General features: G+C 46.5%; 1 protein-coding gene across 4 annotated transcripts in view; it reads right to left on the bottom strand.

Moving 5' to 3' along the window:
- Positions 1-27,630, bottom strand: part of SEC16B (SEC16 homolog B, endoplasmic reticulum export factor) — a 52,475-nt gene that overhangs the window by 13,382 nt on the left and 11,463 nt on the right. For all 4 annotated transcript variants that reach the window (XM_083743808.1, XM_083743809.1, XM_083743810.1 and 1 more), the window contains 11 exons: positions 27,382-27,517; positions 26,373-26,603; positions 24,869-24,966; positions 24,405-24,486; positions 21,856-21,973; positions 20,331-20,442; positions 11,236-11,341; positions 7,788-7,928; positions 4,939-5,052; positions 3,250-3,319; positions 151-405 (listed from right to left, as the gene is read on the bottom strand). In XM_083743808.1, the coding sequence (XP_083599934.1) occupies positions 151-405; positions 3,250-3,319; positions 4,939-5,052; positions 7,788-7,928; positions 11,236-11,341; positions 20,331-20,442; positions 21,856-21,973; positions 24,405-24,486; positions 24,869-24,966; positions 26,373-26,603; positions 27,382-27,517 (1,463 nt within the window). The remainder of the gene's footprint in view (positions 1-150; positions 406-3,249; positions 3,320-4,938; positions 5,053-7,787; positions 7,929-11,235; positions 11,342-20,330; positions 20,443-21,855; positions 21,974-24,404; positions 24,487-24,868; positions 24,967-26,372; positions 26,604-27,381; positions 27,518-27,630) is intronic.

Here is a 27,630-nt window from a genome sequence, read left to right as displayed (position 1 = left end):
GAGGCAGTGGGAAAGGGCATGGGCTTGCCTTATCTCCCAAGGCCACCAAAATCAATAAATTTTAAAAAATGCAACATATGTTTTCCAGATGGAGACCAGGGAACTAATACATGCACACACCATCGCAAATCATTTCAACCGTCTCTTAACCTGGTGGCTGACGTGAGGAGAGGTCAGCTGGATGTCCTCCAGGAGGGGAAACATAACCGTGGTCACTTCCTGGAAGACAAGTCTCCAAAGCCGCATCAGTTGTATCTACAGGAGGCCCAGGATAGAAATGCCTTCTCTGTCCCGCATCTGGCTGGTCCTGAGCTGAGTCCACCGGTGGCAGGTAAGTCGAAGGATGAGGCTCCAGGTCCTTCAGGCAGCCTTGGCTTTGTGCAAACTCAGAACGGGGAGCCAAATCTGGATAATGTAAAGTTTGATGGATTAGATCAGTATATCCCCCATTTCATAGATTGCCTGCACACCTGTTCAAACTCCAAGGCTACAAGTGAGATACTTTAAGCAGGAATGCCAACAGCTATTAGTTCAGAGCAGCTGAGCAGCTGAATCCAACCCTCTTATTATTCCCACTTACTGTTTCCAGCAGAAGCAAGTCTCTTAGAGTTCAGATAAAGCATGAAAGCTTGTCCATTTATTTGTTCACAACATCTGGTAAGGTAAAGGGACCCCTGACCATCAGGTCCAGTCGTGGACGACTCTGGGGTTGCAGCACTCATCTCACTTTATTGGCCGAGGGAGCTGGCATACAGCTTCTGGATCATGTGGCCAGCATGACTAAGCTGCTTCTGGCGAAGCAGAGCAGCGCACAGAAACGCTGTTTACCTTCCCGCTGGAGTGGTACCTATTGATCTACTTGCACTTTGACGTGCTTTAAAACTGCTAGGTTGGCAGGAGCAGGGACCGAGCAACGGGAGCTCACCCCGTCGCATGGATTCGAACCGCCAAACTTCTGATCGGCGAGTCCTAGGCTCTGTGGTTTAACCCACAGCGCCACCTGCGTCCCTCACAGCATCTGGTATTCAAAGGCATACTGCGTCTTACCATGGAAGCTCCATTTAGCTACCTGTTAGAAAGCCTATATTCCACAAATAGGCTTCAGTTATATTTTCAGCTTTAAAAAACAACAACAAAACCTTTCAGAGACTGGGGCTGAATATCTGGGAACTTTAGTAGCTGATCCTGTTAAAACTCCTCAGAATCTTTAGATTTGGACAGTAATGGAAAAACCTAGCTTGACAGACCAATTATCCAGCTAACATTGCAATCCTCCCCATAAGACCCACTGAACTCTCCTGGGCTTTATTCAAAAGCATACAGGAAGAAAACAGGCCTTCTGAAGGTCTTGTAGAATTTAGATCCCTTGCCCAATGAAGGCTAGAGACAGGAAGAACAGAATGAGACCCTCAGAAACAGGCAAAGCCGAGCCCCTTTTAACCTATTCCGATGCATTTACTGCCTGATCAACAGGGTCCACCTGTTGTTCAAATTTCAGGGCATCCACACTGTCCAAATTGGAGACAATGGGCCTGGAACCCAGATTACTTTACCTGATCAAAAAGCTTTACACAAAGAACACCTGTCACATAAGAACACCACCAGGGAATGCAATGACAGATCCTGTCGTTATAAACAGAGGAGTAAAGCAGGGCTGCGTATTCACTCCCTCTCTTTTTAATCTTTTTCTTAACGACCTCACTTCTCTACTAAAACAGGTGGATGCCCACAGCCCCAAACTCAACCCATCAAGCAGTCCCATCCTTCTGTACGCAGATAATATGATTTTGCTTTCACGCACAAGAATGGGCCTAAAACGTTTGTTAAATTCCTGTCCAGAATGAAATTGTGCATGAACTTTGATAAAAAGCAAAATAATGGTTTTTGGGAATTCACGCAAAAGCTAGAGCTGGGTATTTGGTGGAAAACCCATCCAGCAGGTATTCAAATTCATCTACCCGGGAATCACATTCCATCATAGGCTTCTATGGTCCTTGCACTGTGCAACGACAGTAAATGCCAGTAAGATCTCTATGCAGGCCATAATGCATTTCTTTATAACAAGAGGTAATTCGCATATCCCCTCTGCCCTCAAGGTCTTCAACGCCAAAGATATAGCTCAGTTGCTCTACGGAATTCCAGTCTGGCTGCCAAGGTTTACCCAGCTGGTTGAACGAGTGCAGACATCTTTCCATTTTAAGATTTTTGCTGTCCCACGTTGTGTACCCTATGCAGCCTTGTATCTAGAGGAAGGTCAACACAAGGTAGAGACCATAGCCTGGGCAAGATTTCTTACACGCTGGTTAAACATCTGATTCACAACAGATAAAGATCCTCTCCCTAGTGAAGTTTTGCTAGATCCCTTTCTTTCCCCAGGGCTAACAACAGTTTAACATAAAGGTACAGCAACTTGGGCTGTCAGTGGAATTTTTGCAATCGATGCCCCCACCATCTGCAAAGCCTGTAATAAAAACTAGGTTGTGGGACATTGAACGCCAGGAACTAGCAGTACCAGTGGAAAAGACATGTTCCCCTCTTAACTTTCAACTTTCTTGGGCACATGAAATTAACCACAATTATCTTGAATTTTTGATTAATCCTCAAGAAAGAAGGGCATTTTCGCTGGCCAGGTTTAATTCAAACCTCCAGTGGGGAAAATTCTCGGGAATGGTGGAAGGAGGAAGAATTTGTGCATGTGAAGACCATCAGGTGGAAACTCTTACACATATGGTTCTTCAACGTAAACTATACGTTGATCTCTGCCAGCAGTTCCTAGATCAACTCTGCATCCCCAAATTGAAACCAGAGTTAGAGGTCATACATTTTCTATTATTGGGGAATAGTCAGGAGCTCACCAAAATAGTGGCTAAATATCTTTATCTGGTTTTTTGTCGTCAAAACACATTGTTGATGTCTGATCTCCCTGGAGACCTAGAGATGTAATGTTAGACTGCTTTGCCTCTTTCATTTGACAAATGTTTTGTTTCACTGGGAAGGTGGGAATTCTGTATTGATTTGCTATGGATGCTTGTATGTGATTCCAATAAAAGGTTTGATGATGATGATTATAAGGGTAGGCTTCTGCAAGTCATATTTCCAGGGAAGTCTTTGAATCCAATCCAGTAGCAGAAAGGAGCAATCTCAGATGCACCAGAATAAATGTAAAAGGGATTCATTTAACTGGCCCCAGTGCAGCTGTGTGCTCCTTTCTGTGAACACCTGCCACTGTTCATCCTTTCGTTCTTTTACCTGGTGTTGATCCACTGGTTCTGGGAAATTCCAGCTGGGTGCAATTGGCATTGCAAAGACTTCCATCCTCCTTAAATGAGAGGAGAAGGAGAAAAAGAAAAACAGGTTAATCAAAGCTTGAAGCCAAGTGGGGGCAGCTCTGGGGCAGCAGGCAAGAAGGTGGATGAAACGCCAACAAGGAACAAGTCACAGAGGCCACAGACAAATCACCAGGGCTCATCGTGAACAGTCTTCATCACCCACCATTGGGAGGAGGTGGGAATGGAACAATTTGGATTTGATATCTTGCTTTATCACCACCCTAAGGAGTCTCAAAGTGGCTAACAATTTCCTTTCCTTTCCTCCCCCACAACAAACACTCTGTGAGGTGAGTGGGACTGAGAGACTTCAGAGAAGTGTGACTAGCCCAAGGTCACCCAGCAGCTGCATGTGGAGGAGCGGGGAAGCGAACCCAGTTCACCAGATTACGAGTCCACCGCTTTTAACCACTACACCACACTGGCTCTACATAGAACTCTATGTCATATATATAGTCAGAACTCTACATAGCAACCCCAATTACATCCCCTGAACCGAGTAGCACCCATCTTCTGCCCTTTAGGCGGCAGTTCCACAGATCTCTGCAGATAAATCTTCTGTTCATCAATGCAAAATGTATACACCACACTCTCCGACATCAGGATGGCATCCGATGTGGTATTAAACCACGAGAAAGCGACGCAAAGCCAAAACAAGTGTTTTCTGAAAGCAGCCATGTTGCTGAAGCCGAGGGAGGGAAACCAACGGAGGAGAGGCGACACTGGCAAGTGCCAGATACTGCTGCCAGCGCGACAATGGAGGCATGGCCTCGCCCATCCGTCACGGGGAATGGTATTCAGAGGAGTACCGTTGCCTGGCAACGGAGACACATCCCCTGGACTTCCCAGACATGGCAACCATGCAGGAGGTGGAGCAGGAATGTGCTGGTCCAGGGGGGAGGTTACCGTGGGGCAAGGTCCAGGACCTGAGTTGAGGGTCGGCAGACAGTCCTCCTCGGGTGAAGCAGGGTCCACAGCGAGAAGCTGGGAAAGGACAGGAACTCTGGGGGAACAGGACTGGATGCTGGCCGAAACAGCTCTTCAACGACGTTGCTCCCGCAACCTGGGACCGGGCTGACTGGCCTTTATCTTCTCTGAGGCCAGGGGCGGCCCCGGCCCCCAGGAGACCCGCCTCCCCTGGCCTTAAGGCGAGCACTCCGCCTGGGAGAAACCAGTTCCCTTCGCCTCTCTGCCCTGAGCCTCTGCAGTTCAGGAGAGGCTGAAGGGTTACTGGGCCCAGGGGGAGACTCACCTGCAGGCAATGGGTCCTCAATCACCCCCGGAGCCAGAGTGGATTCATCTGATGCCTGCTCCTGAGGATCCGGCACAGGTGAGGGCCCTTCAGATTCAAGGCCCTGCCCCGGCTCAGCCGGCCCTGGAGGCAGGGACTCCTGTGCAGGCTGGGATTCCTCCAGTTCAGCCTCTGAATCGGATTCCTAGGCCATCACAAGGAAGCAGGAAGTCCCTGTTTTCTGCCTCAGATGGTAAAACAGGCTTTGGGTGCCATGTGCCTTAAGTTGGGAAACGGCTGCTTCTCTTCAGCTTAATCCAAGTGGCCAGAAAGAGCTAGATCACAAATCAGCCCATCGACGCCCCACCCAATAAGTCTTACCTCCCACTGCCGACATCTGGCTCGGAGCTCTGAAAGCCAAGCCGGTTCCCAAATGGCCTCTTGCACAGACTTCTCCAGCAGGCAGGGGTCAGAGAGTTTCAGGCGCTCTGCCAGCTGTGCGATTGGGAAGAAGTGAGGAGAGGAGTAGTCAATTCAGAGGATCCAGAGTCACTGCTCCAAACAGTCAGCAGAGGGCTCTTTAAGTTAGGTGGCAAAAGAGGATTATTATTTTAAAAATATATATATTAGGGATTTTAACATAAGAATTTAACAAAAATAAATCATCCACATTTCCCCCTCCCCTGCTAAAAAAGAAAAACCCGTCCTCTCACACACACCCCCCACACACACCTCCCTCAGCTCCTCTCTCTGGTTTTTCAGTACATGTTATTCTCTGCATGTTATAAAATTGTAAAGATCCTCAATTTATCTGTCTGTATGTTACCAATAAAGAATTTGCGAGTGTTTATTCAAAACCTGCCAAGGAGTCCAGTTCATTTTGTTGTTTCTTTAAATACTTTGTAAAAGGTTCCCATTCTTCTTTAAAGTCACAGTTATCCTTGTCACGTAGTTTATGTGTCAATTTCGCCAATTCCGCATAATCCATCAAATTTTCTTGCCACAGTTCTTTAGTCGGGATTTCCTCATGCTTCCATCCTTGTGCTATTAAGACTCTTGCCGCCGTTGTCGCATACATGAAAATGTTTTTTAATTTCCCTGACAGGTCTTTTCCTACAACCCCTAACAAGAAACCTTCAGGCTTTTTTACAAGGCAAAATAGGATTTTTAAAGGTGGGGGGAGAGGAAAATCAAGCAAGAGCTGTTAACTCTGCCTTCAAGAGGTCTCTAGGACAAAAACTCTTCTTTTGATAATACCAATCCAGATCCTCTCAGCTGCATTCTAGAAGGCCAGTTGTGGTTACTGGGAGCAGAAGATGGGATAGGAAAACTTATTGCTTTTTTATAACACACTGACATGGTGCTTAACTGCATTCCAGAAGGCTCCACTGCCTGTTCACCTGCCTTCTCCAAACATTCAAGCTGTGGAAAAAAATGTGAGTGCAGCAGCATCTTTCTCCACTGGCCTCTCCCCCACCCCCCACCCCCAATCTCAGCAATTGTGTGGATTGGGCCAGAGAGAAAGTGTGTGTGTCCCAGCTGCAACATCACCTGTGCAGTGCCGAGAAGCTGGGCCCACAGAGAACATCATCCAATAGCCCCCAAAATCTGACATGGGAATTGGATCTGCCACCTGCCTATACCTGGTGACTCCACTACCTAACATCTCAGAATGTCCCAGTTGCCACATTTTGTCCCAAATTTTGCCCCGCAGAACTCAAAAGCAGCCACGGAGAAGCTCCACAAGAGCTACGCTTGCTAAATTACTTCTCTAAATTGCAGCACTTATCCCACCTGTGACAACTCTCTCCAAATTCAGCAATTATTAGCAGGTTATTCATGTCATTTGCTCCTCGCGAGAAATGTGTTTCTTGGAACATGTCGAGGCCCCTTCTCAAATTCCGGGGCTTTCAGCCATTCGTGTTAACGTATGTGCGAAACACAGATTAGGCAAATGCGATTATCATCAAATGAAACATTAGAAAGGAATTAACAGCTCAGCCTGTAACTAACTGAGCTACTTAAGCCCTGTGCCGCATTTGTAATTTGTGCTGTTTCTGATTTAGCCGTCTTTCCTTCCATTTATTCTGAATATTTATACAGCTGAATCCGTTATGGAGGGCAAACAGAGGTTGTTTGCTACGGACTGACATAATTTCAGGTCATAATTTCAAGACGAGACCTTGGGAGCCAGGTGGAATTTCAACATACTTTGGTAGTTTTGGTAAATGGATGGCCCACTCTTCTAGACAGATGGCTCCAGTTGTCCAGGGACTTATTTATTTTGAGACAAGTAGCACTGGATGATGCCAGAGATTGACTATATACATGAAATTTCATTTCAAAATAATCACATTTTAGGGGTGCAGTCTATATTCAGGGGAGGTTTCTATTCAAAACCAATACTGTACTAATTTAGGGGTTGGAATAACTGCTGGCATAAAACTGAAACTCATGCAAGAGGCAGCCTTTGCTATGGTCTTCTGCCATTTACATGGCTTAAAAGGGAAGGGAAGAGAAGTTGGACACAAAATCGTACCATAAAAACAGTAATGGTCAGAAACCAGTGGAGGCTGTGTCACACTTCAAAAGAAAACTCCACTGTGGAGGTAAATTTATACATGAATAAATCAATTCTAACACTATGACACTTGGGATCCTGAAGGATGGGGCATGTCTTGATTTTATTGTTATTTACGCTTTATACTGTATTTTATGCTGGGTTTTTTGTTTGTTTGTTTTTTGTAGCATCAATTAAGTGTTTTAATATTGTTGTTAGCCGCCCTGAGCCCAGTTTTCCGAACCGGGAAGGGCGGGGTATAAATAAAAATTATTTATTTATTTATGTCTAGCTCGCTGTGGAAAGAGCTGGTCCCTCTTGAATATGAGCATTCATCTTGCCAGTTCATCACCAGTTTGGAATAAGGATCAAGCTCTCTCGCAGGGGTCAGCAAACTTTTTCAGCAGGGGGCCAGTCCACTGTCCCTCAGACCTTGTGGGGGGCCGGACTATATGTTGAAAAAAAAGAAGAAGAATGAACTCCTATTCCCCACAAATAACCTAGAGATGCATTTTAAATAGAAGGCACATTCTTCTGATTCCTGGACCATCCACGGGCCGGACTGAGAAGGCAGTTGGGCTAGATCCGGCCCCTGGGCCTTAGTTTGCCTACCCATGCGAGCCTCTTGTGACATGAAGTGCATGGCTTTTCCTCATAACCCAAAGCCCACCTTGATCACTTGCTCCAGGAGGACAGGGTACGTGTTCTGCTTCTGAGCAAGAAGCGCTGCCGCTGCCGCTTCGCAGTAATGCAGGGCCTGGGCAGGGAGGCCGCAGTCCACCAGGCGAGAGGCATAGATCAGCTTGTAAACCTGCAAAAGACAATGGGGGGGGCTTATACAGATTGCAGGGGGAGAGGAGGAATGAGAAGCATTTGGGGGCACTCTGTTCAGGTTGCTTGTGGGGAGCTGAGCCACTGAAAAGTAATCAGATAACCCTCTTTCCACTTTTGCAGGAGAGCAGCAGTCCCGCAAAAGTGGCAGGATTGATATTTGGGGCAGACCTCATCAAAACAGCTCATGCACCTGAAGGCCGGCTTACATGATGTTAAGTTCTTTTAAAGTGTTTACAGTAAAGTTAGCTGTAGCGTACTGGCTAGGAGACAGCTGTGGAACAAGAAAACTCTTCTCTTTCAACCTGAAGATAGCGCTATGAGTTCAGGGTGGGGAGCAGAGGCTTGGGCCCACTTCATGGATTTGGCATGAATTCAATTCCTGGAATAGCCAGTCTAGCTTCCTGGTGAAGTAATGGCCCTTTAAGTATGGGTCATTAAGGTAACAAAGGAAGTGGCTCTGTGCCAGATATCAGATGGTTAGGCCTTCCTCCCTCAACACACTGGGAGTTAGAAAGCCAAAAGCCAGTTGAGAGTTGAGTTATGTGAGCTATAAGTTGGAAGCTGGCAGGCTGCAGGCTGGGAGACAGACCTATGCTTTGGATTCTGTTGGAATCCAAGGCTGCAGAGATGGGAGAAGATCCACTTGGGATGCCAATGCTGTGAGGCCCTTCACTGGGGGCTCAGGTTGCTTAAATGTGTAAAGAAACCATATATCATAAAGACACCACAGTCTCTCCTGTGCCTTATTTCAAGGGAACTGAATCCTGGGTAAGCTCCTGGAATCCTGCAGGGCTTGGAGACTGGGCAACAATAGAAAGGCAGATCCCTCTTAAAAACCTGTTTTGCACGTCACACTAAGCTAGAGGAAGGGGCTTCAGCCTGGGTGAAGTCTGGTCTATAAACCCTTATTTACTATCTCTTAATAACTCAGCAGGTGGCGCTGTGGGTTAAAGCCTCAGCGCCTAGGACTTGCCGATCGAAAGGTCGGCGGTTCGAATCCCTGCGGCGGGGTGCGCTCCCGCTGCTCGGTCCCAGCGCCTGCCAACCTAGCAGTTCGAAAGCACCTCCGGGTGCAAGTAGATAAATAGGGACCGCTTACCAGCGGGAAGGTAAACGGCGTTTCCGTGTGCGGCTCTGGCTCGCCAGAGCAGCGATGTCACGCTGGCCACGTGACCCGGAAGTGTCTCCGGACAGCGCTGGCCCCTGGCCTCTTAAGTGAGATGGGCGCACAACCCCAGAGTCTGTCAAGACTGGCCCGTACGGGCAGGGGTACCTTTACCTTTTAATAACTCAGCACAGCATCTTAAAAAGTAGAGACATCACCTTGCCAACAAAGGTCCATATAGTAAAAGCTATGGTTTTCCCAGTAGTGATGTATGGAAGTGAGAGCTGGACCATAAAGAAGGCAGATCGCCAAAGAATTGATGCTTTTGAATTCTGGTGCTGGAGGAGACTCTTGAGAGTCCCATGGACTGCAAGAAGAACAAACCGATCCATTCTGAAGGAAATCAGCCCTGAGTGCTCACTGGAAGGACAGATCCTGGAGCTGAGGCTCCAAGACTTTGGTCACCTCAGGAGAAGAGAAGACTCCCTGGAAAAGACCCTGATGTTGGGAAAGATGGAGGGCACAAGAAGAAGGGGACGACAGAGGACGAGATGGTTGGATAGTGTTCTCAAAGCTACCAGCATGAGTTTGACCAAACTGTGGGAGGCAGTGGAAGACAGGAGTGCCTGGCGTGCTCTGGTCCATGGGGTCACGAAGAGTCGGACACGACTAAACGACTAAACAACAACAACAATAACTCAGCAAAATTTGCCAAGGCAAATTCACTTTATGGATTCCGTTTGCTTGATTCAGCTACCACAGAAGGCAGCTGCCGGGGGTGTGAGTGTGATATGGAGCAGATAAAATGGCCAGAGGTGAAGAATAAAGCAGCCCCTCTCTCCCCATTCCCGACCCCAATCACTCATCCTCTACTCAAGATTGCAGCTTCCACAGCGGCTTTTGATCTGCCGAAAATGTCAGGGGGAAATTATATGTGATTGAGCATCAAGCATCCTTGGGTCCTTTAAAATCCTGCCAAAGGCCAGGCAAAGAGGCTCGATTTCTCCTGCCCTTGCGATAGACAGGACTATTTTACTATTTTAATCATGCTTTTTAAAGGGCACTTCCACAAATGAGGCTTCGGCCTAGTAATGATGTATTGCACTCATCCTACAAGCTGAATCCGGTTGTATACCAGGGCCAGGCCTGCTACAAAGCAACTTTGTTCTTCGGCGTTACTCCCCCAAACCCTGCCAGTTATGGGAGGCAAGAATGGAGATTAACATTGACCCCCACCCCATAACAGCTAACCCAGATAATAAGGGGTGGGGAGAAAGGTAGGAGCATAGCACCTGCTAAGTGTGCTAAATGGAATTTGCTTGATTCAGATTGCAATGGCTATTGTACAGGATGCTCATTCACATAACAAACGCCTCTCCCCTGCTTCACATTCCACGTTAACAATGATCGCACACTGATAGCACAGGAAAAGCTCAAAGGTGCGAGAAGTCTCAAAGTGCAACTTTGGCCAAGTACAGATCAATATCCTAAACTGGCCTTACGTCAGGTTAGAGCAGAGCTTTCCAAACTTCTCATGTTGGCGACACACTTTTTAAGACATGAATCATTTTGCGACACAGTCATTCCATTTTACAGTGGTACCTCGGGTTACATACGCTTCAGGTTATATATGCTTCAGGTTACAGACTCCGCTAACCCAGAAATAGCACCACAAGTTAAGAACTTTGCTTCAAGATGAGAACAGAAATCGTGTGGCGGCAGTGGGAGGCCCCATTAGCTAAAGTGGTGCTTCAGGTTAAGAACAGTTTCAGGACCTCCGGAACGAATTAAGTTCTTAACCAGAGGTACCACTGTATTAGCAAACCAGAGGTTAAACTGACCCCTTTCCAGGGGGAGCATTTGTGCGACACACCTACACATTGCAGCTGACACACTAATGTGTCGCAGCACACAGTTTGGAAAGCTCTGGGCTAGATCATTAGCCCACACTTCCTATGGGCAGCAACCCACCCAAAGACACCTCCTGGTCCCTCCAAATGGAAGTCGCTGGGGACAGAACCAAGAACTTTAAGCATGGGGTGCAGGTGGTCCCTATAGCCCATCCCCTAGGGGAAGCTTTGTTAACCCTGACAAGGCTCAAGACCTGAGAGCTCTTGTTTAAAAAGCATTTTCAGAGATTACCCATTAAACTTCAATGAGCTCCAAGGGCATCTGTTACCTGGAAGGAGGGAATGAAAGCCTGGGGACTCCTCAACAACTGGCAGTACTCAAAGATCTCTGTCCTGTGGATGCCCTCTGTCCTGGCAAACTGGGCAAAGGTCTGGCTGAAAGGAAGAAGCGGACAGAGAGTCAGGGATGGAAAGCGAACAGCATTCTCTAAAGCAGCCACTTAGTTTCCGCTCTCCACATTTCCACGTCACTTTGTGGTGATTTTTTTAAAAAAGCCCTCGTGAAAAGTAATTTTCCCCCATTTTGTATGTTATTTTCACTAATATACACATTTTTTATGGAAAGCTTACCCTAGCATACGCATTTTGTACACGTTACTTGGCTGGAGAGCTGCACTAGAAAATTCAGAAAACCACAAATTTCAAAGGATGGCTGTGTTTCAGTTTTGAAAAGTGCAAATCTAGGCCAGGGGCGCCGACTTATAAAAAATATTGGGGGGGCCCATACCGGGGTCCTGCCCCGGGAAGTTTTCTAAATTTTAGATGAAAATTAGTGAGTTTTAAAGTTTTTAAAAAGTATTTTAGAGTCATATGATCAACATTAGAACCCCGGAAACTTGACTCTCTATAACTCCACACTCCGGGAAACTCGACAAGACTGAAACACTTTTTGGCTTTGAAAAAAGAAACAAAACATAAACACGCACGGTATTTTCGTAAAAAGCTAATTTAATTTACAGTAACAATTATGCTTATAGACTATTACAGAGCAGTGAATATATAGCTCTGAAAAGACTGAAATGATATTTAAATAAATCCTAAACTATCGTTAAAAGAATAAAACATAAAATATTGCTGTCGCACAGTAATAGCACTTTGATTAATAAGTGAAATAGCTAATTTAAGCTTACTTTGAATAAGGCTGAGGGTTCATTAAATAAAAATAATATCTCAAAGTTAATGCTTTAATACAGTTAATAAAGTTAATACAGTATGCCTAATACTGTATGTAAATACTGTAATACTGTATGTAAATAACGGGCTTTAATTGGGTCTTACACCCTAAAAATATTTAAGTATTTGAAAATAACTAATACAGTACTATAGTAATATAGAAATACAGTACTAAACTAGTACTAATATTTCAAAACTGAAAATTTAACATTCTGTATGTATTTAATTCTCTATTTTATAAAGATTTTTAATATCTGACAGTGAGTTTGGAGTAGCCCAATGCAAAAATCCCGAGGATCCATGTGGATCCGTGCTTTGTAACCACGTTTTTGCACCATTGTGGCCCCAGGCCACAGTGGGTGCGTGATTTTTTTGGTGCAGGCTGTAGCCATGGACATGCTATGTTATCTGATGGTGAATTTGGAGTGACCCAGTGCAAAGATCCTGTGGATCCATGCTTTGTAACCACGTTTTTGCACCATTGCAGCTCCAGGCAACAGTGGGTGCGTGATTTTTTTGGTACAGACTGTAGCCATGGACATGTAATGTGATCTGATGGTGAATTTGGAGTGACCCAATGCAAAAATCCTGAGGATCCATGTGGATCCGTGCTTTGTAACCACGTTTTAAATGGGGAGGGAAGGAAAAACACAGAAGGGACAAGAAGCACAAGAGGGGTGTGCGGAGAAGCAGCTGGCTAAGAATGCAGGGGAGGAGTTTAACGGGGTGGGGGGAGGAAAGGAAAGCAAAAGCCCCCCCCCAAGCCAGCCCTCTCTCTCTCTCTCCCACCTGCGAGTCCCTAGAGCACGGAGAGGAGGAGGTGGTGGGCTGGAGCCTGCACGCAGTGTGACTAGGAAAGAATTAGAAGGAAGGACTCGATCCTTTCCTTAACCCTCTGCTTGCCAGGAGGGCAGGAGATTCCCTGCTCTTTGTTGAGTTTGAGCAAACGCAGCAACAGAAGCGGGTGGGCAGTAAGACCCTGAGGCAGAATGCAGGAAAGCAGCAGCTTCCACCTTCCCTCCGCCCGCCCGCCCAATCTGATTTTTGCCTGATTTTTGCCTATTTTTGCCCCTGCAGGGACCACACATTCGCTCAATAACACGCAGACATTTCCCCTTACTTTTTAGGAGAAAAAAATCTGCGTGTTATAGAGCGAAATTTACGGTAATAATTTTCTTAAATTATGGGGGGGCAGAGCCCCCCCAAACGAATTTTTGAGGGGGCTCGGGCCCCCTCAGGCCCCATGGAGTCGGCGCCTATGATCTAGGCAGATTTTGTCTTTAAACAAGAACCAAAATGGATTTCTCCACCAATCCCTAACTCATCAAATCCAACAGGACTCATTTCTGATTAACTACTGGCTAAACTGTTGGTTATTTAACAGGGGAGGGGAGGACTGTAGTACTTGGAGACTTAGGGAAGTTAAAACAAGGGAACAGGGAACTCACCCCGTCGTGGGGACTCAAACTGCTGACCTTCTGATCGGCAAGCCCTAGGCTCAGTGGTTTAACCCACAGCGCCACCCGCATCCCTTTCTGGCTAGTGATACCTGCAGCCAATCAGAAGGAGTCTAAAGCTGAGCACTCTGGTAGATTTCCCAGGCACTGCATCACCCAACCTCTGGTCTAGCGGAGTTTTTCATCACATGCCCCCATCCCTAACACACTGAATCCAACAGGATTCGTTTCTGACTGCACATTGAAAAGGCCGCACTGCAAGCCTTTCTTCCAACGCCTGGAGCTGGCAGCAGCCACTGAATTCATTTCAGTTCATTACTCACCCACCCATTAACTGGTTAATCAGCTAGGCTTAAACAAATCTGCAAATTACAGAAACTTCAGTAGATCAGCCCTTCGGATAAGTGAAAGGAAATGTCACACAACCTACACTTAATAAACCAAAGCTAGTTGCCATTGCTAGAATGAAATACCATTTTTAATTCCCACCCACCTTCCATTACATTCCTTACTAAAGTAAGACGCAAGAACCAAAATAGCTTTATTTTAAAAAAACACCTTTAAAATAAACAAACGTTTCTGTGGCTTATAGTCCCACCAGTTTGCCCTTGCTAATTGGAGTTTGTCTGCATGACTCAGAGAATGTGTTTTTACTTTTCTGTTCCCTGGTTCAGAAGCAGCCGAAGCAGAAGGTACGGCTTCTCCTATAGACCACAGACCATGTCCTTTTATGCTGCCCCTACTACCAAGATGCTTGTATAACGATTATTGCCCCTTTGCTCAAAATAATGCCCAGATGTCCTAGTTTGGAATTGTCCAGTTTGCTTCTAGAAGATTGAAAACCAGAGATTACAGCATTAGTCCCAATATTTTGCACGACAGCCTATAAAATACATCAGTCATTCTTACATGCTGGATATACATAGACCTTTCATCTCTCGCTTAAATTATTCACTCTTTATTTTTGCTTGCTTACTATTTTGTTTATTTTATCCGTGTTAGGATTTGTTGTATGAAATAAGAGTCCACAAGCACATTCCAGGCAGAGGGCCTTCTCGGTGGTGGCCCCCACCCTGTGGAACGCCCTCCCATCAGATGTCAAGGAAATGAACAACTACCTGACTTTTAGGAAACATCTGAAAGCAGCCCTGTTTAGGGAAGTTTTTAATGTTTCACGGTTTATTGTGTTTTTAATATTTTGTTGGGAGCCTCCCAGAATGCCTGGGGAGGCCAAGCCAGATGGGTGGGGTATAAGTAATAAAATATTATAACAGCAAAAACAACAACAATTTGAGAACCTCATCATCAATCCATCAACTAAAGCACTGGTTGACAAATCTATTAATTAAACCAATTTTAAAAACCACCTCGCCCTAGTAAATGCAGAGTTAGCAGGAACCAGAGTCCTTGACACTTTCTTCCTTCTCTAAGCAGACGGGCATTTCCTTTTTCTAATTCTAAGCTAGGAGGTTTCACTGTCTTAAGGCACCACACCACTCAGCTAAAATTGGCTGCTTCTTTCTGTTGTTGTGCAAAATACCAAGCAGGGGGGAGGGGTTTAATGCTTCAAGTCAGATGCTTGGAAAGAAGTCTCCCACTCCTCATAGTATCATAGAATCGTAAGGTAAAGGTAAGGGACCCCTGACCATTAGGTCCAGTCGTGGCCGATTCTGGGGTTGCGGCGCTCATCTCGCTTTATTGAATGGACTCTCTTGCAGTCCATGGGACTCTCAAAAGTCTCCTCCAGCACCATAATTCAAAATCTCCAGTGCTCTGCTGGTTAAATCCTTCCTTCTTCCCTTCCTTCAGTGCCTGCTGAACCAAGCCAGACTTGGCTTCTCTGCTATAATAGAGTTTGCTTGGAGAAAAAAGGGAATGAAGACCAAGGGAGAGGGAAGGCTGGGATAATAAAGAACCTTGTTTTCTCCCTTTGAGCTCCCCATCACTGATAGCATTCAGAGTTTATATGCGTCGGCGAAAGTCTGAACTTTGTACTGAAATCCCTTGGAGGAACACGCTTACCTTGGAAGCAATTACACGGAGGCCTTTAGTATGGAAAATAAGAAAGCTAAGTTTATCATAGCAAATATGTGTTTGATGGTAAAGAGCTCCTAGTTTTATTTAACTATGTTGGAAAGGCAAGAAAGAGGCTCGCTGATCTCAGCGGAGACACACAAAATGCCTCCTCTCCCGTGGTGGGTCAAATAAGAAAGGAGGAAGAACAGGAAAGGAGAGCAGCAACTCTGCATGGCATCAGCTTAACACCAGAAGGAAGCTCAACACGGCAGTCTAGGACGTCTGCAGGTCCCCTCTCTACATTCCCCACTCTCTACAAACTTCATTTGCCTTAATACAAGCTGAGCTGTATCCTAACCTTTCCAACTAAGAACACATTTACTACACAGCAGTCATAGAGGCCCCATTCAACAAACTTTTTACAGCTTTCCCAGAACTATGAGACATTTGTCCAACAGTCTCCATGGTTCTACTTCAAATGTTCTAGATTCAGGTAGGTAGCCATGTTGGTCTGACACAGTTGTTGTTTAGTCATTTAGTCGTGTCCAACTCATCGTGACCCCATGGACCAGAGAACACCAGGCTCTGGTCTGACGCAGTAGAAATATATTAAAAAATTTAAATTGTCCATTGACACCTTAGAGACCAACTAAGTTTGTTCTTGCACACTTTCAGTGTAACTGAAGAAGTGTGCGTGCACACGAAAGCTCATACCAAGAACAAACTTAGTTGGTCTCTAAGGTGCCACTGGGCAATTTTTTTATATTTTATATATATATTTCTACTTCAAATGTGGTGGCGCTAACTGATGTTTGTTTGTGTGGGTTTGAAATATACACCAAGATTATTTCTCTCCTCATACTTCTCTCTCAGACCTCGAGCTGAGAGGTCAGCGTGGAGCTACTCTCTGAGAGAATGCAAAAATAATAATTTATTATTTATACCCCAAGCAAGTGCGGCTGCCTTGTTCTGCTCCAGACTAGTTAGTTAAACTACAACTAGAAACTTTTCCGTCCAAGTTATGTATTTCCCATGCTAAGCAGCTAACCTACAAGCCAAGGGTTGCCATAGGTAGCTGAACCAGTTAATCCCAGTACAAAGCACAGCATGGGACGTGGGGAGTGCCACAACAGCTGGGCGGCTGCTGGATCCCCTCTGGCAATAGAAGTTGAGGCTCAGCTTTGAGGTGGCAGAAAGTCCGATTAGATTTCCTTTTAGAGAACTGTTGTGTCCCCCATCACCACCACCAAATGCCCTGATTCCGAAGGAGCTACATTCAACAGCACCACAGTTGTCAGTTACCTGTGTTGCTTCAAGACGCAAGGCTTGTTTAGACCTGTAATTCTAATAAGGAGCGAATGGTTTAAAGGTGAAATGAATCGTTAAAATCCTTTCCTTTTTATCTAGCCAGAGCACCATTAGCATAAGTGGAACTGTTGGCTCTTTAAATTGGATTTTTAACCTTAGCGGAGCCTCTTAAGGTGAATGACTAAATCGTTTGCAGCCGGCATGTCTCACCTTACAAGAAGCTGACTTCAGTGGGGCACTTTAGAAGACGCAGAAAACCCAAACCTCTGGCTGTCTCACTGGTCGTGGAAGCACTTGTACAGAGAATCATAGGGTTGCACTGTGGCAGCTGGCATGTGGCAGAAGCCAGGACTGAACTGTGACTTATGTGTCTCACTCAACAAATACAAGATTTGACAGGTGACGTGCAATAATGTCAGCGCTATCGTGCATACACCAGTTTCACAATATCAGAAACAGGGCACACAATAGCAATGAAGGTTAAATTGCCAAATGTTGAGTTCAGATTCAGGGAGGGGGTGGTACTGAATTTAAGCATATTGTAGGAATTATACCAGAAAGAAATGGATGTCTCGTATACCCCAGGTAGTGTGGTTGCTGACCTTGAGCCAGACATCCTGGAGAGTGAAGTCAAATGGGCCTTAGAAAGCACTGCAAATAACAAGGCCAGTGGAAGTGATGATATTCCAGCTGAACTATTTAAAATTTTAAACAATGATGCTGTTAAGGTGCTACACTCAATATGCCAGCAAGTTTGGAAAACTCAGCAGTGGCCAGAGGATTGGAGAAGATCAGTCTACATCCCAATCCCAAAGAAGGGCAGTGCCAAAGAATGCTGCAACTACCGCACAATTGCACTCATTTCACACGCTAGCAAGGTTATGCTTAAAATTCTACAAGGAAGGCTCAAGCAGTATGTGGACCGAGAACTCCCAGAAGTGCAAGCTGGATTTAGAAGAGGCAGAGGAACCAGAGACCAAATTGCAAACATGCGCTGGATTATGGAGAAAGCTAGAGAGTTCCAGAAAGACATCTACTTCTGCTTCATTGACTATGCAAAAGCCTTTGACTGTGTCGAACACAGCAAACTATGGCAAGTTCTTAAAGAAATGGGAGTGCCTGATCACCTCATCTGTCTCCTGAGAAATCTCTATGTGGGACAAGAAGCTACAGTTAGAACTGGATATGGAACAACTGATTGGTTCAAAATTGGGAAAGGAGTACGACAAGGCTGTATATTGTCTCCCTGCTTATTTAACTTATATGCAGAATTCATCATGCGAAAGGCTGGGCTGGATGAATCTCTAGCCGGAATTAAGATTGCCGGAAGAAATATCAACAACCTCAGATATGCAGATGACACAACCTTGATGGCAGAAAGTGAGGAGGAATTAAAGAACCTTTTATTGAGGGTGAAAGAGGAGAGCGCAAAATATGGAAGCCGCCGAGAGTGGCTGGGGAGGCCCAGCCAGATGTGCGGGGTATAATTAATAAATTATTATTATTATTATTATGGTTTGAAGCTCAACATCAAAAAAACGAAGATCATGGCCACTGGTCCCATCACCTCCAGGCAAATAGAAGGGGAAGAAATGAAGGCAGTAAGAGATTTTACTTTCTTGGGCTCCATGATCACTGCAGATGGTAACAGCAGCCACGAAATTAAAAGACGCCTGCTTCTTGGGAGAAAAGCAATGACAAACCTAGACAGCATCTTAAAAAGCAGAGACATCAGCTTGCCAACAAAGGTCTGTATAGTTAAAGCTATGATTTTCCCAGTCGTGATGTAGGGAAGTGAGAGCTGGACCATAAAGAAGGCTGGTCACCAAAGAATTGGTGCTTTTGAATTCTGGTGCTGGAGGAGACTCTTGAGAGTCCCATGGACTGCAAGAAGAACAAACCTCTCCATTCTGAAGGAAATCAGCCCTGAGTGCTCACTGGAAGGACAGATCCTGAAGCTGAGGCTCCAATACTTTGGCCACCTCATGAGAAGAGAAGACTCCCTGGAAAACACCCTGATGCTGGGAAAGACAGAGGGCACAAGAAGGGGACGACAGAGGACGAGATGGTTGGACAGTGTTCTCGAAGCTACCAGCATGAGTCTGACCAAACTGCGGGAGGCAGTGGAAGACAGGAGTGCCTGGCCTGCTCTGGGCCAGGGGGTCACAAAGAGGCGGACACGACTAAACGACTAAACAACAACAAAATTTCGTTTTGGTTCTACTCTGACTCCAGCGAGAGTAACTTTGGTCCGGCTGTGGAATGTTGGTGGCAAGGAGACCACAGGCATCTCAAGATTTGCTGGTTGGCTACTGAAATGCCATCTCTCAGCTTCGGAAGAAGCTAAATGCTGTAAATCTAGTTTCCCATCCAAGACTCCTGAATACTGCACAGCGGGCAAAGTGAGCTTTAGTTCATCCCGTAACTTAAGATTAGTTTAGAGGTACAGTGACCTCGTGTGGCCAGGTTGTGGCATTACACTCCACGCCCACAGCTGGTATTTCCACAATATGTGTCAAGCCCATATATCTGGCTATTGATGGAAATGTCACATTAGGCCTCGGGGCAGGAACTTGGAAAATAATGAATAGGTGTAGCTTTGCACAGGCATAGTGTTGTAATTATACATGCATAACCCTAGCCCTCCCGCGCAACCCTATCAGAAAAAATTCTTTTCTTTTTTCTTTTCTTTTTATAAAAAAGGATTGCTAGAGCCAGTTCCTACATCCCTTCTACAGTCATACCTCATGTTACGTTTGCTTCGTGTTACCTTTTTTCAGGTTGCGTCCCGCGGCGACCCGGAAGTACCAGAAAGCATTACTTCTGGGTTTCACCGCTCGCGCATGCGCAGAAGCGCTAAATCATGCTTCGTACATGCGCAGAAGCGCCAAATCGCACCACGAACCTGTGCAGATACTGCGCTTCAGGTTGCGGGCTTTTCATGTTGCAAGCGGGACTCCGGAACGGATCCCGTTCGCAACCAGAGGTACCACTGTATTATCATATCAGTTGCCACCATGCAGTAAAAATCAGTTAGCCTGGCAAAAGAGCACAGCGGATGATGCCTCCTCAAGCAGCAGCTTGCCATATACAGTACCCAACATGACATTGCACATCAAGGGACACAAGGCAAAGGCGCAAGAGCAGGCCAAGCAAAGTCCTTCTGCCTCGCCAGTCTGCACCCCTTGCCCATAGCTAGTCTCATCTCACAGCCATGCCCTCGCTGGAAGGGCTTAAGGACACACCTGCTCTCCCGTTTTTGAACCCCTGGCCTGCAACAGAGAAGGAAACTTGGCTGGCTTCAGAGCAGCATTGGAATGCTGAGCTAATGTGCCATTTTGAATGCTTGAAGTGAGCTACAGAAATGCCAAACACTGCTAATTAAGTTGGACCTTTCCGTTCTCACTCACCTCTGGCTACTGCCCAGCAACACCATGCGGTCTGTTTTGACTCCGTAGTGGCCAAAGGGGACATCTGCCACCAGGTAACAGAGGTGAGCAGCTTCTGTTAATCCTTTTCCAGCTGGACATGTAAAAAGAGGAGCATATTGCATCATGGAAGGATAAGAAGAGATTAAAAGTTAAAGGTAAAGGGACTCCTGACCATTAGGTCCAGTCGTGGACGACTCTGGGGTTGTGGCGCTCATCTCGTTTTACTGGCCGAGGGAGCCGGCGTACAGCTTCCGGGTCATGTGGCCAGCATGACTAAGCCGCTTCTGGCGAACCAGAGCAGCGCACGAAAACGCCGTTTCCCTTCCCGCTGGAGCAGTACCTATTTATCAACTTGCACTTGACGTGCTTTCGAACTGCTAGGTTGGCAGGAGCAGGGACCGAGCAACGGGAGCTCACCCCGTCATGGGGATTCGAACTGCCGACCTTCTGATCGGCAAGACCTAGGCTCTGTGGTTTAATCCACAGCGTCAGCCACGTCCCCTAAGAAGACATTACGATATGCATTATATCATAAGTGCTGCAGCCTACCCCTGCTGTAATCCAGGAAATACGGGGTTTTGTTTTTGAAAAGGGTTTTCCCTCCCTTACATCTCTAACACTGATAAAACACGAGCACAACACCCAGTTCGCAAATTCCATAGTGAACGTCAGCATCAAAATCCACAGTGGGAAGCAGGACCCAATGTGGCTATCGCTAGATATTGCCCAAGGTGACCTTAGCGGTCCTGAGTCAGTGTCTCCAATCAGTCCAATAATGGAGCTGAGAGACCAGTGGTCTCCTGGTATAACCCTTCTAGCAAGTGTTGTTGGTTTTCATCATTGAGCCTGCATAGCCTGTTTTGCTGCATAAATTTCTCCAATAACACTAATTGCCACACCAGCCCTACAAAGGTACCAGATTTTATATAAATGAACAATAGAGGGAGAAATGGCCTCGGTCCAGTGTACCTGAAGGAGCCTCTCCACCCCCACAGTTCTGCCCAGACACTGAGGTCCAGCTCCAAGGGCCTTCTGGCGGTTCCCTCACTGAGAGAAGTGAGGTTACAGGGAACCAGGCAAAGGGCCTTCTTGGTAGTGGTGCCCGCCCATCAGATGTCAAAGAGATAAACAACTACCTGACATTTAGAAGACATCTGAAGGCAGCCCTCTTCAGGGAAGTTTTTAATGTGTGACATTTTAATGTGTTTTTAATCTTTGTTGGAAGCCCAGCCAGATGGGCAGGGTACAAATAATAAATTATTAGTATTATTATTATAAATGGAGGGAGAACATGGGGTAGGTGGGATCCCATGGGAAGAACAACAGTGCTAGTATCCAAAGTTAGGCCTGGGCCCTGTCCCTGTGGTTCTTCCCTAGTTGACCCCACCCCTTCCTCACGATTCCTCCGTTCCTATGAAGCTGGAGTGCTGTGGGAAGCAGCCACGCTGCTCTCGGGGCTTAAGAACAGGAGCTGGAATTGTGGGCCCTAGGTGGGTTTCCTCACCCAGCGTCTCTCCCATGGTGACAATGGCTCTGGAGTTCAGATCTGCCTCTCCCACTCGGTTGGACAGGATAGCAGCCAGATGTGGCCTCCAGTCGCCCCATTTCTCATCGGCGCAGCACTGCATTCGAAGAGGGGAGGGAGGGAAAAGGGAGCGAAGAATCAGGACGCAAAATACATGAAACATTAAAATGCATTAAACTTTGCTCAACGTTTAAGAAACAGAAGAGATGTTTCCACATGAGATTGCCTTTCAGGAGATTTGCCTCGCTTCAGTTCACAAGTTCACAGCAGAGAATGGAAAAGAAAGGAAATGCTTGAGTCCTGGAGCAAATCCAAGGCTTTTGTCCTTGGGAGAATATTGTAGCTATAAACATATATGCCAACGCTACTGCCTCCATGCTAGTAGCATCCAACAGATACAGGATTTTGTGCAATGCCGTCAGCATGTTGTGCTGCTGTGGAACTTTCTTTTGCAGGACAGGCCCTGCCATGAGACAGGTGGGAAAACCTGCCTAGGGCAGAAGCTTCAGAACACTGCCAGGAAACTTGCTGTCAAGAACAGCTGGATCTCCCCCTTAGACTCTGCAGCAAAGGCAAATTGGGCAGTGGAGCCGGTGCATGACAGCGCCACCCCCCGGGAGCTCAGGAGCAATGCAGCAAAAGCCAACCACTTGCCCCCACTGCCTATTCCACATAGGCCTATGCCTAAGCAAGAGAACCAGGAAGGGATGGCAAAATGTCATCCCTCGCATTACGCTGCGCCGCTCTCCGTGCCTAGCAATCAAGCGGCAGCTACAGAAAGTTGAATCAGGGTTTCACCTTGGGACAGGGCATCCTGGCTCTTAGGATAAGGTTCTTGGGCCTACCTGCCCGGTTTGTCCCTATCTCGACCACCAGGGCTTTTGTGCAACCGTGCCCTGTCATGGGAGAGGCGACAAAACCCGGACAACACTGTACTTTCCAGCGGAAAGAAAGATGGCGGTGTCTACAGGCAGAATGCTGCACCGGACGTATTGGATCAGGGCGCCCTCCCACGAATGTTGGAGCTTGGACTGGTAACTTCTGGGACTGGGCCATGAGACTGTGCGCATGCAGGCGTGGAACCCCTCCTCAGGCACAGAAGGGGGCTGCAAGTGCAACATCAGAATGTAGGTAAGGTAAAGGTAAAGGGACCCCTGACCATTAGGTCCAGACATGGCCGACTCTGGGGTTGCGGCGCTCATCTCGCTTTATTGGCCGAGGGAGCTGGCGTATAGCTTCCGGGTCATGTGGCCAGCATGACTAAGCCGCTTCTGGCAAACCAAAGCAGCACACAGAAATGCCGTTTACCTTCCCACCAGAGCAGTACCTATTTATCTACTTGCACTTTGACGTGCTTTCAAACTGCTAGGTTGGCAGGAGCAGGGACCGAGCAACGGGAGTTCACCCCGTCGTGGGGATTCAAACCGCCGACCTTCTGATCGGCAAGTCCTAGGCTCTGCGGTTTAACCCACAGCGCCACCCGCGTCCCTGGAAAATGCCAACCTGATTCCTAACCTGGGCTGGAAGAAGCTGGGAAATGGTGGCCGTAGCTCCGCCTCGATGCTGTTGATTGGCTGATCTACAGAACAGCATTTTGCAGCTGATGGTTTTGCATAAATGATATTTTTAAATGCTCAACGAGCTTTGGCCAGGATGCAAACTATAAACAATAAGCAAACAATCCCCCTTGTATGATTGCCAGGTTTTGGCACATGATGGGAATTAAATTTGCCCATTGAGCTCTTACATGCGCTTCCTCTTCTCTTCACGGCGTAACAGAACATCACATTCTGACGCACCACCATTCACCCTTAGGACACCTGCATTTTAACAGTTTGTTTGGAGGAATGAATGGAATCTAGGAAATTAGCTAGATTCCATCTATCCAAACAGCTAAAATGCAGGTTTCCTAAGGGTGAATGGTGGGAGGTTGGTGTTCATACGCTATAAGAGCAGCCTTCTGCGCCAGCAGAGTCTTGTGGACACTTAACTGAATGGCATGCGGGAAACAATAACAGCGCCTAACTATGGAATTAAAGCACCTTCAGGTGGCAGCCTTTGCTTTTGAGAGGCAGCAGGAGGGGCAAAGCAGAGGAGCACACGGGAGGGGGGGGGAAACCTGGCCAATAATTTCTCTGGAATAAATCCCCTTAGGGATGGAGCGGGTCTTCACCCAGAGCTGACACTGGGCTCTGAAGGGTGCGGGAGGGGTCTCAAAGCAGTGACCCTAGCAAACAGGAACAAGCAACACACAGCACCTTGGAAGCCACCCAGAACTGCTGTCCTGGTCTCTGCTTTGCTAGAGTGCTACTACTGTAGGTAGTTAGCTACCAGTTCAGCAAAGATCAGGTGACAAGGGGCCAAAGAGGTTTCCACCTGGTCCTATCAAGCTGCTGTCTGGGGCTTGGCTCCTTAGTCTAAACTGCCCTGGGGTTGTGTATCCTGGACCACCAGCCCTGACAGGTTCAGATGGCTGATCCTAGAGGCAGACAAGATACTTAGGCAGAAAAGGCAGCTGACATCAGTACCAGGGATGCCTGAGGTATCCTTCCAGACATGAGCTGGAAAAGCGTTTGTAGGGGGTCATTGAAGGCCAGAGTGCTAGTGAACCTGCAACGAGATGGAAGAAAGCATTTTTAATAGACTTGGCAAGCGATGAAATGCTTGGCAGGTCTAAGACATTCTGTTGCCTAAATTGACGGACAAGGTGGTGCCCTCATTCATACATGCACATGCGCGCACGCACACACAGAAGTTGACTGACAGTTGAACTTTTGCATTGCTTTTCCACCACACCTGAGGACAACAGCTAGCTTACAAGATGCAGAGCGCAGGCCTCATTGCACACAAAGCTCTGTCCTCCAACGTGACCCAACAGTTTTTCTGCACACACCAGCATTTGCTGCCTCATTCTGCCTAATGTTAGGGCCGGCCCTGCTGAAATCCTGAGAAAAGTGCACTGAGAGATTTTGTGGTAGTGGGTGCTACATACCCACTCACGACCCAGCTATAGGTCCTCAGGTCCATCTTGCTTGATAGAAAAAGAGCATGGCCCCACAGATGGTTCCTCATGGCCCAATCCAGAGCTTCCTGCAAGAACCAATAAACAGCTAGCTCTCGACATTCCGTCAAACTCCCCTGTATTCTGCCACACTCCAGCATTGCTAAGAAACAGAAGCCAGTAGAAGGGACTGTGCAGAGAAGGGCTGGCTTAGTGGTCAGAGGCCACCATTGAGTTCCACAGACAAGACATTGGTCAACCTGAGGCAGGGGCATCAATGATGGACAGAAAGTTGAAGAGAAGCACTGGGAAAAGACGGGAATGCTCTATGTCCACTCCTTCATATGAAATTATGAAGCTGGCATACGGTACATTGCCAAGATGGTGAATGCCAATGAACAGGTACCCACATGCATTTGTGGTGGCCCCGTGCCAAAATACAACCAGATGGCACTTATAAATTTATTTGAAAACGGAGATGTACCTTCTCATTGTAGAGAGCTAGTGTCACATCTGCTAAAAGCAGCCGGGCCTGTTATCACCAGACACTGGAAAGACTTAGTTGGGCCTAACCTTTTATCATGCTTCAACAAAGTGTGGGAGACAGCCTTACTGGAAAATCTTACACACCAATTAAGAGTGGCAAAAGGGCAAAGCAAAACAGAAATTATTTGTGATGTGGTACAATTTTATAACATATGTTAAAAATGATTCACACAACTTAAATCCACATCCAGCACCCAAAAGACTATGGATGATTCAATAAAAAATATTTGACAATCCTGTATCTGCCCCCTCCCCTCTTTCTTTCTATTTCCTATGTACACCAATATGTCTTTTCAACATATAATGCTTTAATCTTCTCTTTATAAGAACTGTACAATGTGCTTTCACCAGTGCCCTTTGAGTGGTTTTTCTGTATTTAATAACTTTTTGCTTTATTATTTCTGTATTGCACAATTTTAAACAGGTGCTCTTTTGCAGATGTGAAAACATAAGTGCTTCTTAAAATTTAACAAAAGAGTTATTTACAAAACAAACTAACAAATCATGAAGTTGCCGTTGGGCATCAGACCATTCGATTGTCTGCCTTGACTGCCAGCGGCTGGCCGAGGTCACAAGCAATGGTCTTTCCAAGCTCTGCTGCCTCAAATCCTTTGTACAAGGTGCCAAGAAGAGAACCTGGGGCATTCTGTACACAAAGCGCAACCAAAGTTAACAGTTTTTACATAGTGCTTTGCTTTTCGATGCTACTTACAAGCAACGCTGTAAGGTAGGCCACCATTCAAAGTAACAGGCATGCACTGATTTTTGCTGGTGTGAATGTTGCTGTAGCAGAAGTGGCTTCTGTGCTGCAGTGATTAATTTGTGATGGCTCAGACACAGGAGAAATCATTTGATGCAGCTGGGATATGTGTATGTGTGCGATTCAAGGCCATTTTCTGTGCATTAAACCCACAAAACTTGCCACAGAAGACATAAGCTTTCAGCTTACTTTTTTCCTGCCGTAAAAGAGGAGTTTGGTGAATTTCTCCACTCTTTGCTCTGGTGTGGCGGCACTTGGGACAATCTCCCCCGTGAGAAGATCTGGAGTCCCACAGCCTTGCACCGGCCACTCCTCATCCGTCAGGTTGATCAAGTTGGCCGCTGGCTCTTGCCTTTTGTACCTTTCCCGTCGCCGGCTGTCCTGCATCAGCAGCTCAGCTGTATCTGAGCCCACCATGGACTGCAAAGGGACAAAGACAAAGCAGAGCGGCTACAGGATTCAGAAGTAATTGCAAACATTGCAAATTTTACAAATTTACCTGGTTGGACAACAAACAGCTCAAACTCCTGAAACTTGCGTACTGACACGACACAAATTCTCAAATTGCTATGCGTTCTTTTCTTAACAGCTTGCATCTTTAATTTATTTATTTGCATAACGTTTTATGGGTCTTGACCGGTGAAAAGCAGGGTAGATTGTTAAATAGACATGCATATTGCATGGTGCCAATTATGTCAAACCCTCTCCTTAAAAAATGGAAATAAAGGGGACATTTTAACACCTCTGACATTTTGAATATAAAACATAGGATCGACAGTTTCAAGTTCATGCTGCACATGATTCAAATTTATTTCAGGTTTTAACAGAAAAGGCCAAAGGGTCTGCCTGCTATTATACCCAGACCTCAAAGATGAACACTTGAGAAGGAAGAACAAATACCATGCCCTTTCTTCTAGGGTTTTTGGGGAAATAAGGGTAACGTAAGGACACCAGACATTGAGAAATCTTCCCAAAATCAATGGAAACCTGCACTCACTTCCCAGAGGTCTGGGTCCACACTGCACATACAGACACCAAACCAAGGAAGACATCAGATATCAGTTGCAAAAGTGATTGGGGAGGGATAAAGGTGAAGTCTAAGCAGAGGAAGTCGGTGAAAACTTGCTCCACAAGGGGGTATGCTAGCCGGGCTCTCTAAATTATCTCTGCAAAGATTTGCCCCGTAGGAGATACACACCCCGTTCTGCCGGCAAAGGAGAAGGAGGAGCTTCCAAAGCAAGGCCGAATCTCTGCTTCGGCTGGAGTCCAGGTCACAGGCCACAGCTGCTCTGCGCTGACAAAACGTCATCACGTCCACCTTGTGCAGATCCTCCCTGGAAGAGCAGAAAGGGGAGCAAGGACTTTCAGATCCACAGGTGGCCCAGATCTCAAGGACTGGGTAGATTTGGGGGTTTGGCGGGCTGCCGGGGGGCAAGATTCCCCCTCC

The sequence above is a fragment of the Podarcis gaigeae genome, assembly GCF_964106915.1.
Source record: "Podarcis gaigeae genome assembly, chromosome: 6".
NCBI lineage: Eukaryota > Metazoa > Chordata > Lepidosauria > Squamata > Lacertidae > Podarcis > Podarcis gaigeae.
Note: the sequence above shows the minus strand (reverse complement) of the source record. Positions and strands in the feature narration are given on the sequence as shown.